The sequence below is a fragment of the Lissotriton vulgaris genome, chromosome 8 (assembly GCF_964263255.1).
Source record: "Lissotriton vulgaris chromosome 8, aLisVul1.2, whole genome shotgun sequence".
Lineage (NCBI taxonomy): Eukaryota > Metazoa > Chordata > Amphibia > Caudata > Salamandridae > Lissotriton > Lissotriton vulgaris.
Window position 1 is genome coordinate 853,289,974 of NC_141696.1, and position 12,154 is coordinate 853,302,127.

Genomic DNA, 12,154 nt, shown 5'->3' on the forward strand with positions numbered 1-12,154 from the left:
ACCCTAAACAATCCCTGCCACACTATTTTAAGATACGTTTAGCTCATTGATTGGTTCATTCATCAAGCCTCTGTGCTACCATTTCTAGATCTTCCTTAGGCGGCATAAAGTAAGCCAAATTAAAAACTCTAAAATGCGCCTCTCACAAGCTAGTAGTTTAATTGTGCTGCCTCCTTTTCTTGGTGTACTCAGCTGCCGGCCCTGCATCTCCAGAAACATGTAATAGCTGTACCATTCTCTTATCCAAAGTAAATAGAGAGCAAGTACAGTATTAGAAAGGTAATGTGAGAAATTCGGTTGTTGGTTAACTGGGGTGTGAGTTCAGTTCAAGCAACAGATGCAATGCTTTGTAGAATGAACCACAAAAAGTCACTAAATTAACCTGTGCAGAACTCTGGGTAGGGTGCCACAAAAAGCAGTCAGTCTAAATTTAGAGCGGGGATCTACAACAAGTCGATCGTGAGCTACCAGTTGCTCACTGCCTTCCCTTCAGTAGATCACACAAATTAATTGTATGTCAGCTGGCTTGAAATTATGATGCTGCCTTTTGCTACGGCAGCACTATGAAACATTGTGCTCACCTTCTTTGGCTCTTTCTCTTTCTTTTCTATCTAGGCCTCCTATCCATCTTGCTTGCTTTCTCTTCTTCCTCATCCTATCTCTTTCTTCCTATGTCTTTCATTAGTTCTTTCCTTCTCCCTCGCCTTGCTATTTTTTCTTACCTTCCTTCTTTTTGATTCTTGCTGTTTTTTCTCTACTTTTTCCTTTCTTCTCCTTTCATCCTCTAATGTTTTCATTTATTTATTTGTTCTTTATTTATATATGTTTTCTATTTTCTTATTTCTTTTTCCTTTTTCCTTGCTCATTTCCTCTTTATGTACATTCTTAATTTTCTTTTCATTCTCGCCTTTCATTCACTCCATTTCATATTTATCTTTTTTTAACTTTTCTTCTGCATTCTTTCTTTTTTACTTCTTTATTCATGTGTCTAATTCTTTCTACCTTAACCTTTAATTCCTTTTTTCTTTCTATTTAAATTTCCATTTTTCTTCCTTCCTTTCTCCTGATGCTTTCTTTTTCTTTCTCCCTTTCTTTTTCTTCATTTCTTTCTTCGTTCATTTCTATTTATTTATTTTGTATCTGCTCCTCTCTTTCTTTTTTTTGTTTTGGCACCTGTCTCCCCTTCTTCCTTTCTGTGCGTGTTCCTTCTTTTTTCTTTCTACCTTCTTCATTGTTGATTTTCTTTCTTTTCACTCATTCCTTCATTTAGGTGTGACTAGCTTTTATTTATTGCACAAAGAACAATTAACGAACAGAATGCTGATCAATGTCAAACATTCATCCCAGTACGGAGATTTGGGCCTAAAGTCATTGTTTATTGGCTACCATCCCATTCCAGGTTGGACTCAGCCATATGCAAATCAGTCTTGACCTTGCTCCCCATTAGAACAGTCGAGCCTGAACCGCCAGACCAGTCCCTACCCGGACCAGAAACAAGTTTCCGGGGCCCAGTTTTGGGTATCAACCCTCATCAGTTTTGGGCTGGACTGTTCCCATGGGAAGCAGGGTATCACTGACTTGTATATGGATGGGTCAAAACTGGGGTGGCATGGTGGGCAAAAAAAGTGATGGATTGAGATGCTGCTTGAGTGATTGCCAGTGGCTGGGATTAATTCAAGCATTCCATCCATCCCCTTGTTGTTTCCAATTTTATTTATTGACACCACAGGTTACCCTTTTTTTAATACGGCTACTATAACAGTGCTGTGTCCTCACTAGTGCACAAATGGGGCAACTTGAGTTGCCATGCTTAAGTTGTGTATCCTTTCAGAATCATGATGTTGGGAAGTAGCTCAGGAAAGTTTTCTATGATCAGAAGTAGATCTTGCTATAAAAAAGGTTGGAGACCCTTGGCTTGGAGTCAAGTATTTATGAAGCATACAAACAGAACTAAAGTGAAAACACAAGAAAAATCACAAGCCAATTTAGAAAAATCGACTAAATATTTATCAATAATTTGACAACTAAACGACAAAGATCCGATCAGTAGAATCGGACTTATGCAGTTTTAAAGATTATAGTGAAAATAGCGCCAAAAAGCACAAGGTGCTAACTATGGATATCTAATTGTGCTGGACTGGGTCAAAGACACAAGTTCAGACTGACCGTGATGAAGCACAGGTCAGCTAGATTCACCAGGGTAGGCTCAAAAGCTTGATTTCAGCTCGCTGAGCCACACAAAGGGTCCAGGACCTGAGGGAAACCACTTGGGGGTGAGGAACTGACTTCAACTGGTTTTGGGGGCAGGTGCATGATGTTGAGAGCATGTTCAGTCCCTGAGGCTCTTATCAGGAGGCCAGCAGGTCAGCCTTTGACATCACTCTGGTGTCCTGGGGTAAAGGGTGCTGTTGCAGGGCCAGTTCTCCTTCTCCAGGCAACAGTGCAGCAGGCAGCAGATTAGTACAGCAGGGAAGCAGTTATTTCATAGCAGCAGTACAGCAGAGTGGCAGTCCTTTTAGCAGCACTACAGTCCTTCTTCCTGGCAGAGTATCCACAGTCCAGAAGTGTATTGAAGAGTGTGTCTATATTGTTGTGCCCTGGTGCCCTTCTCCTGAAAGTCAGAAGAAGCTTCTGGAACGGCTCTTTGTATAGCATGGAATTTCCTGACTCCCCTGGCCTGGCTTCAAGCTGGCTGCAGTAATAATACAGGGACATTAGGCCCTTTGTGTGAAGGCAGAGCAAAGGCATTTAGTTGCAAATGGGGCTATGCTCAGCCCTGCCTCCTCCTCCTGCCAGCAGATGGCCCATTGAGATACACCTAATCCCTCTATTATGTGACTGTCTAGGAGAAATCCACAAAGTCTAACTGTCACCTACACACAGTCATATGACCCAAGACAGGCTGCAGGCACAAAAGGAGTAATGGCTAGAAAATACCAACTTTCTAAAAGTGGAATTTGAAAAATTGTAATGAAAAATCTGAGTTTACCATTGAAGTGATTTTATCATTCCAATTTCATAGATACCAATCATGACATAGCCACCTGCTCCCTGTGGGAAATTGTGTTATTGGTTCAGTGAGGTGTGAGCCTGGGTCAAGCAGCAACCACAATTCTTGTCGGGGTAAGGCACAAGCAACCCCAAAATTAACCTGTGCTGAATCGCCTGGTAGCTTGGCACAGAGCAGTCAGGATTATCTTAGAGGCAATGTGCAAAATATTTGTGAAACACTTCAAACTGTAGAATAGTGAAATCACCACAAGAAAGGATCCCAAACTAAATAGGAAAATAGAGCTTAATTTAATAAATAAAACAAGACCAAAATGACAAAACTCCAATCAGTAGAACTGGAGTTATTCATTTTTAAATATTAAAGTGTAAGACAGCGCCTACAAGTGCAATGCGCCGATTGTAGCTCTCTGGTTGCGCTGGACTGGGTCAAAGTCAGACGTTCAGGCCAACCGTGAAGGAGAGCAGATCGCTTACAGTCCCTAGATTAGTCCAGCTGGAGTTAACCTTCTCAAAGTCCATGCCAAGATTCTCTTTTGTGTTGGAGGTAGCCAAGAGGAGCAGAGAGAGCTCACAGGAGGTTGCCAGTGTGGCATTAGGAGCAGGCCAGGCATCGCGGGTAGGCAATGCTGAAGGTTCACGTTGGCGGTCCCTGTGAGTGGTCGATGCTGCAGTGTGAAGAATCAGGCTGGTGGCGCTTCATGGTGAGTCTCCATGCGAGCAGCGCAGTCTCTGTGCAGATGGGCCCATTTCTGAGGAGCTCAAAAGCTAGCTTTTAAGCTTGCTGAGCAACACCCGAAAGTCCAGGGCCTGAGGGGCACTACTTGGTGGTCAGGAACACACTGCTGTTGGTTCCAGGGGCAGGTTCAGGATGTTGGAGAGCCTTTTATGTTCCTGAGGCTCAAATTGGGAGGCCAGTAGACTAGTTCATGGGGTTAATCCAGTGCCCTGGGTTGAAGATGAAGTTGCAGGTCCAGTTTTCCTACCCCGGGCAAGAGGGCAGCAGGCCACAGGTCAGCACAGCAGGGCAGCAGTTTCTCACAGCAACAGTACAGCAGAGTAGCAGTCCTTTCAGCAGCACAGCAGTCCTTATTTCTGACAGAGTATCCACAGGTCCTGAAGTGTACTGAAGAGTGAATCTGAAGGTCAATCTTTTATACTTAGTGCCCTTCTGCTGGAAGGTGGGAGAAGCATCTGGAAAGGTTCTGTGAAGCGCATATAATTTCCTGACTCCCCTACCCTAGCTCCAAGCTGGCTGCAGTGACAATGTAGGGTTGTTAGGCCCTTTGGGCAAAGGCAGAGCACAGGCTATTAAGTTGCAAGCAGGATTGAGCTTAGCTCCGCCCCCTCCATCATGCCATTAAATGCCTCATTAAGGCACATCTAATCCCTCTGTTGTGTGACTGCCTGGGAGGAACTCACAAAGACTAACTGTCAGCTATCCCCAGTCATGTGATCCAAGACAGACTGCAGGCACAAAAGGGCTAAGGGCAGGAAAAAGTCAACTTTCTAAAAGTGCTATTTTCAAAATTGTAATGCAAAATCTGACTTTTCCTTTAGAGAAGATTTATCATTACAATGTATTAGATGCCAAACATGAGCTATTCACCTGCTCCCAAGTAGGAACTACAGATTATTCAATGTAAAATGAATCTCCAATGTTATCCTTTTTACAGGGGTAGGGCTCATAGTGGTGAAAAGCAGATTATGGAATTCTTCCCTACAAGGACACATAAAATGTAAATGTACATGTCCAACTTTTTCATTACATAGTACCCTGCCCTGTGGGCTACCTAGGGCCTACTTTAGGGGTGATTTATATGTAATAAAAGTGGAGCTTAAGGCTTGGTAAGGGGTTTTAAATGCCAAGTCGACATGGGTGTTTAAAGTTGCATTCAGGCTGCAGTGGCAGACCTTTGACATGTTTTATGGTGCTAATCGGTGGGTGGCACATTACTTGCTGCAGGCCCACTGGTCACGTTTATTTTACAGGCCCTAGGTGTATGATACACCACTCTACAAGGGACTTGCAAGTAAATTAAATATGCCAATTGGATCTAAGCCAATCTAACATGTTTTAAGGATAGAGCGCAAGCACTTTACCAATGGTTAGCAGCGTTAATGGGCAGAGTGTCCTAAGGCCAACAAAAATGAATTCATCAACAAATGAAGGAAAAAGGCAACATGTTTGGAGGTGGCCCTACAGAAAGGGCCAAGTCCAACGGTAACCTTCAGAAGCTTACCTAAAACGATTTGAATGTTTTGTTGCGTTCTCCTGTCAGTGGCATTCTCTGTCATGCCACTACAAGGGCATTCTTGAGCTACCTTCAGTAAAGACAAAGCGCCTTATTTATAGTTGGATGGTTGAAAAATACCTGTCAAAATTGGCAGCTATCCCGCTCACTGTATTCATTGTGCATTGTGGTCAATAGGACACTAAATATGGCATTTAGAACATAGACCTCTTATTGTGGATATCCTGTTCGAGCAAACTCTAAATAAGTTCCTCAGTCAGGGGCTCCCAGTTAAATATTCTCTTCAAGGCATGTTAGAACTTCTGGGTGTGATGGCTCAGTGGACTAATGCATCCACACTAGGGTTTTGTGTTTGAACAAACGGTTAAAGACTAGCGCCATGGCAGGTCGTTGATCCTCCCTGGGTTGATAAAATTATCACCAATGAGATGGGTAATAATTCTGTTATTAGCACTAAGATGACCCTCAGAGAGCATGTGCTTTACAAATTAGCATAATTTTAAAGGCAAACGCGCTGCAAGGAGGGGGTTCCAAAAATTCTTGCCTTCACTTATTGTCTTGTCTCCTTTAGGCTTCCCCATCTTGTCTTTGTGCTGCTGATGTTTACAAGTGAATCAACTGAAGCACCAAACAACAGGCCCAATATATTGCTTCTTATGGCAGATGACCTTGGTATTGGTGACGTGGGCTGCTATGGCAATGATACAATAAGGTAAACCATTTTATGAGTGACTAAATATAAACAAAGAATTACTTACAAGTCATGTTTTAAACGTGATGTCTGTCCTTTAGTGCATTACATATATGTACAATGTAGTCTATCCTCAATGGTGCTGGAGTAGAGTCTCTGATAGTGATTTTTATTAATCTTTACAGCATACTTCTATATGTAATTTCACACATTATTACTACATGTAAACATATTCTATTTGTTATGTTTTGCCTCTCTGTGCAATTATATATTCTAAACCTCAGTCCCTTTGACATTCACATGTGCAATATATCTATCTATAGAGTTACTAACCCATGCATTCAGTAGGACACATTTAATTGCTCACTTATACAGTTAGGCATGCACCTACTAAATCCTCCATCCAGACACTTATACACCCACTCATTCTTCAATACACCTTGGCGCATATATATATATATATATATATATATATATATATATATATATATATATATATATATATCATATTTATTCTTTAAACAAACACACAGTAACTGGATGATGTCATCAGTGATGTCATTTGAGATGTCATCAGTGATGTCATTAGTGATGTCACTGACCATGTCATGAATGATGTAAAATGTGACATCATCTGCAGTGCATTGCATGGGCGCAAGTTATAGTTAGCTGAACTAACTATAGCGGCGGAATTTCTCTGGTTTTGTACGAGTGAAATGTCCAACTAACTATGAAGTCAATGAAACGTATTGTTTTTTCAGTGAATTTCTAAGGTTTTTTTAAATGCTAATTTCTAACTATCACATGCCTGAAACCTATTTTTTTTCAGTGAATTTCAAAGGTGTTTTAAATGTTAATTTCTAACTATAACATACCAGTCACGTTTCCAGAGTGGTGGAGAAAGATGAGCGTGGCCTCAGAAATACCTCTTAGCAATCCCACTGTGAGGTATTTACTGGAACTAACGGGAGGAGTAGTTAGCCTCCAACGTCAACCTTGGGGGCCAACTATCCCTTTTATTACCACCAGTAAGTCCCACACATCAGGATTGCTAACTTCTTATATCAGGCCCCGTCCCCTCCTTTCGCCACTATGCAAATTTGCCCCCTAGCAAGTGGCGCGTTTAAAGGTGGGGGATTAAGTCCTCTTGAATCCTGAGGGTCCCTGGGGGCCAACTAGTCCACCAGGTACCTCTTGTAAGTGCCATAGAGCTGAGTTGCAGAGAGGTGGCCTGAGGCCACGCCCTTCTCTGCAAAGCAACTCTGTGGCGCTTACTGGAGGTACCTGGTGGGCTATTTGGCCCCCAGGGACCCTCATGATTTAAGAGGACTTAATCACCCAACTTAAAACATTCCATGAAGTGCATTTGCACACTTGTCACATCAGGCCCCGCCCTTCCCTTCACCACTGTGACCTTGTGGCACATTTTAAGTTGGGGGATTAAGACCCCTTGAATCCTGAGGGGCCCTGGGGTCCAACTAGTCAACAGGTACCTCCAGTAAGCTCCACAGAGCTGCTTTGCATAGAGGTGGTCCAAGAACACTCCCCTTTTAACACCTCTCTGCAATGCAGCTCTGTGGCGCTTACTAGGGGTACCTGGTGGGCTAGTTGGACCCCAGGGACCCTCATGCCGGAGAAAATGCACACACCACTACACTGTGGTGCAAGGGTGTGCCAGCACTAGAGGAGAGAAAAACATTAGCATATCTTAGTAAATATGGTACTGTTTCTCTCTCATCCTTTGACAGAATGCAGTTACCAACCCAACTTGAGAATGTGTAACTTTTATCTGTTGTGCAACCAGATTACGGTTGCACAACATTGATACATGAAGGTCAGCATTGCTATTTGGAAGCAAGCCCCTTCTAAATAGCGATTAGGGTTTCTAAATCTATTTAGATATTTATATAACCTTTTTGGAATCACTGATTGTGTATAGTATTTTGGAAAACAGCATTTTCACATTTACAAACCTTCTGATTTACTGAATCAGAGGGTTTGTGAATAATGAGCCCTTTATACTCAGTGCCCCCACTGGTGAAGAAAAACATGTGAGTAGAGTCATCGCATGCTCCCTCCACTTTTGGCTACTACATGGAGAAATTAAACCTCATGTCACGCAGGTTTAAAAAAAATTTAACAGTGATTAAGGTTTGTACAAATCAGTTGTGAATGGTGCAGATAAGAACGGTGGAGCGGTGGGGCGTGTCGTGACAGGGTAGGGGGGAAGTCGACAGATGACAACAAGGGAAAATAACATTTTAAAAAAGAAAACCCCTAACCTTGTGTCCAAGCATCGCTGATTCTGTGATGCGGCAAGCACAAGGTAAGTGTTTTTCTTTTTGAAAATGTTTATTTTCCCTCGTTGTCGACATCCACCCGCCCGAACCACCGCTCTTACCTGCACTGTCCGCATTACAAATTAATGTATATTTTGAGGTAACTATTGTAACAAGCATTATCAAAGGGCTAGACTTAAATGTGCCAAAGAATGCTAACACAGTGTTTACAATAGATGTCTAGATGTGGTACATGCACACATTATTTTTATCACTTTAAAGACTGCTCTCTTGACTTTGCCAATGCTGAGCCAAACGTAGCCTGCATAGAATGCATAGGTGATAGAAAATTGAATTTGACCGTGTGATGATTGATGTAGTTTTCAGATGTAAAATATCCCCTCATGCATTCCAAAAGAAGTACTTCCTCGAAAGCAAATGATACACCAAATATACAAAATTCACCAAATACACAGACTAGCTGAAAGCACTAGAAGAGTGAAAAATATTCCTGTGGCCAAACTACACTTTATTTATATTTTAAAGAATCGACAACGATATGTGGGTAGTAGATGTTTAGCAGTTTAGAAGTTTATTTATAGGTGATTTCTGCAAAAGAAAATTCTTTTCACTCAAGAAAATGCAATTTCCTTCACTAGAATGAAAACAGAATCAGAAACAATCAAACACATTTGTAAGTAAAAAGAGAAAAAGAACAAAAACAATCCTGAAAAAAGAAAAGAGCAAGAAAAAAGGGAAAGGAAACACAGTATCAGTCTGTATGGCCTCAGTGAGGAAATAGGGACATGTAGCGGAAGTTTCCATATCTCCCTGTGTCTTTTGTCTTAAGTCTCAGCTTTTAGCAAGGTATCATACCACACTTCTTAATCTCAACTTTACCAAATGGTCACATGCATCTCTATAAAAAAAAGGAGAAAAAGAGGGGAGGGGATAAAGATAAGATAAAAATGGAAAGGAAACACAGTATCATGTCCTTGGGGCAGTGGTGGTCAGCATATCTCGCGGGTGGCGGGCGGGCACGGGGGTGTCACAAGGGGGGGGGCCGAGGGGAGTGGGGGTTCATGGGGGGTTGCGCATGGTGGAAATAAAAAAGTGTTTTAAATAAACTTACCTTGCCGCTGGCCGGGTCCCGCGTTTCTGCTCCTGATCCCCTCGTGCACATCAATGAACAGGAAGCTTACCCAGGCTCCCCCGACCAATCACAATGTTGTAATGCAGTGTTGTGATTGGTTTTGAGCGTCCTGGATCGATGCTAAACCAGGGAATGGGGGCCTGGGAATGTTCTCCATGCAGGCTGTAATGGTTTGGGTGTCCCATGAGGGTCGACCACACAGTCATTACGCACTTAGGAGTGGGCAAACCCCTTCTCCCCAGCTCCAAGACCATAGCGCCCCGCCCACCCATCTGCCCGCACAGCAGCAGGAAACAGCATAAAATGATACTAACGCAAAGTTATAGTTTTATGATTCTTCTTCGCACTGCTCAAAAGCGGTGGGGGTGATGCTCCTCCACCATAGCAGAGGAGCCGCTGCACAGAGAGGAATATTTGCAAGTTTAAAACACCTTAATAAGGCAGATTTTTCTGTCTTTTCACTAAAGTCCCAGCTTTTATCAAGGTATCATTCCACACTTTTTTATCACCTCCGAGATATCACTGAACAGATAAAAGATGATTCTTCATCTGTCTCTAACTATTCATTTTCCAGTATGTTCTTTCTTGTGTTTACTCTGAATATGGCACATGCTGGGTATTTTAAGAAAAAGTGGGGTCACAGAAGCCTCCAAGACATCTTTTTAGATGTAATGTGTGTACAGTGCGTAGGCATCCCCTGTTTTACTCCACAACAGTGTTTTCTAAGAAGACCTCTGTGTTAGGTTTACTTGGGATGTTCAGAGATCTGTGCTGTCAAGTAACACCTAAATAGTGCAGATTTTTTTTTCGTTAAAGAGCTCTGTTTTTGCAGATTGTTTTTGCAAAACTCAAAATTCTATATACTGGAGGGTTTGCTCAGTGGCCCACGTGTAAAAGATGCAAGAAGCATGGAAAGGGCATACATACCACATATCTTTACAGAAGTTGTATAGGAAGAAAGCTTTTCCATGAAAAAATATTTTCTACCAAAAAGTAAATGAAAATAAGTGCGTTGCATTACACTTAAAGAAACCGATCCATTTGAATGTTTCGGTCCATACTTTGCAAATGCAAAGATCACATGCTGGACACTGGCTTTAAAAGCACGACAGAATAAAATGGTTACGAAAGGCTGGTGCTTTGTTGAGCTCATAAGAAGGTGAGCCTATTTTCTACCACTAACTATTTGTGGACGTCCTGGATGTTGAGAAAAAGTTGCTTATAAGGGCTAAGGGGGACGAAAGGGATTTTAAGTTTAAGTGTGAAGGCTGCGTTCTATTTATCTTCTCCATAGAATGATCTAGGATGATTGATGTACATGGTATTTGTAAAGCGCAAACCTAGCAAACTGCGTAGATTTGTTTTCTAAAGCAGTATGAAGATAATTACTATTACAACATTGGAAAATGAATAGCACCATTGAAGACAATAAAGTTGCTCGGGGCAAATAATGGCTGAACACGCCATCTGCTCCAACTATCCAATGTTTGTCTCTGCTTGAAGCTTTTTAATTTATAAGATTCTAACTTCAGTGAAAGCTTCGGTGTGGCTCGGTCTATACCACTGATGTAAGCCTTCACGCTTTCTATAGGCCTTCATCTTCAGCTCCGGCCTATAGCTCGGTTTGGGGCCTTATACAAATGTTGTAACACTTTATTACTACATTGACTTCAGTAGCTCTTTCATCCTGGGTAACTGTGTCATGGCCTTTATTTTACGATTTTGAACCCAGTGTTGAATTATGAACTGTGGCGTTTAAGGTGGTGCTGTGCTGATCATATGTAAAGATCCAGAAAGGAATAGCCTAACCTATAAATAATTAATACACTTCCTGATGTGTAGGAATAAACATATATCTGATGCATGAATGCTCCAGACACACTCTTCCATTTCCTGCCCCTTTTGGTGTATGCCTTCTTTTGTCTTTACTATGTGCTTCACAACTACGACAAGCTCAATACAGCTACCTTGAAAAAGCTCCAGGGCCTAGTTGCCTGAGTGAAACATTTTGGCTGACGTTTTTCTGATCATTTATGTGATGAACAGACATTTTTCCTTGTGCATCAAACAACTAAGTGCGTGAAATTGGAGAACTATCATGGACACCAGCAATTCCATTATTAAACAAAGTGAAAGGGGATAAAAGGGGATAAAGGAATGTAGACATTTGAATTTCTCTGAGCAACTAATGATGCTGAGGGGACCGCCATGTTGGAAGTCTTCACTGGAATTACACATTTAGTCTTACATTTCATATGTGTATTCAGAGAATTGATTTAGGTTAAAAGTGGAAAAGCAGTGCCCCAATCCTCTGTGCAAACTGACATATAATAGGCATTTTGAAGAAACACTTCTGTGGATCACCCAGGTTCATTCTACACCCTGTGATTTATGGTAACAAAGTATGGGGCTCTGCATGAAACACAGCAAAGTTTTCCACATAGGCCTACCTTCTGTTTACAGTAAGCAAACCCTATTATTTAAACATTAGTATTTTGTTGGAACGAGGCTTGCCAATTAATACTTTTCATTGAAAATGTGAGATGGGGACTAATTCTAATTGCACTTATCTTGTTGATTCAACCTGCGTGTAGCACTGTAAAAAGGTGGATTTATTTATTTTGACATAATTTCCAAAGAATACTTTAATTGTAATATCCTCCCAATATTAGTTGGGAAACAGCAAAAACATCGACGGCCGAATAACGCATTGCCTTGCAACGTGGGCGGTAGAACAAATGCGTCTGAACCATGCATTACATTTACA

At 41.7% G+C, this 12,154-nt stretch overlaps 1 protein-coding gene across 2 annotated transcripts in view; it reads left to right on the plus strand.

Moving 5' to 3' along the window:
- LOC147698103 (arylsulfatase D-like) overlaps window positions 1-12,154 on the plus strand; it is a 548,762-nt gene that overhangs the window by 123,193 nt on the left and 413,415 nt on the right. Inside the window, exon 5 of one of the 2 annotated variants that reach the window (XM_086934777.1) lies at window positions 5,836-5,976. In XM_086934777.1, the coding sequence (XP_086790903.1) occupies window positions 5,836-5,976 (141 nt within the window). Of the gene's footprint in view, window positions 1-5,835; window positions 5,977-12,154 lie in introns of those variants that run through there. The other variant, XM_086934778.1, reaches the window with a different exon arrangement.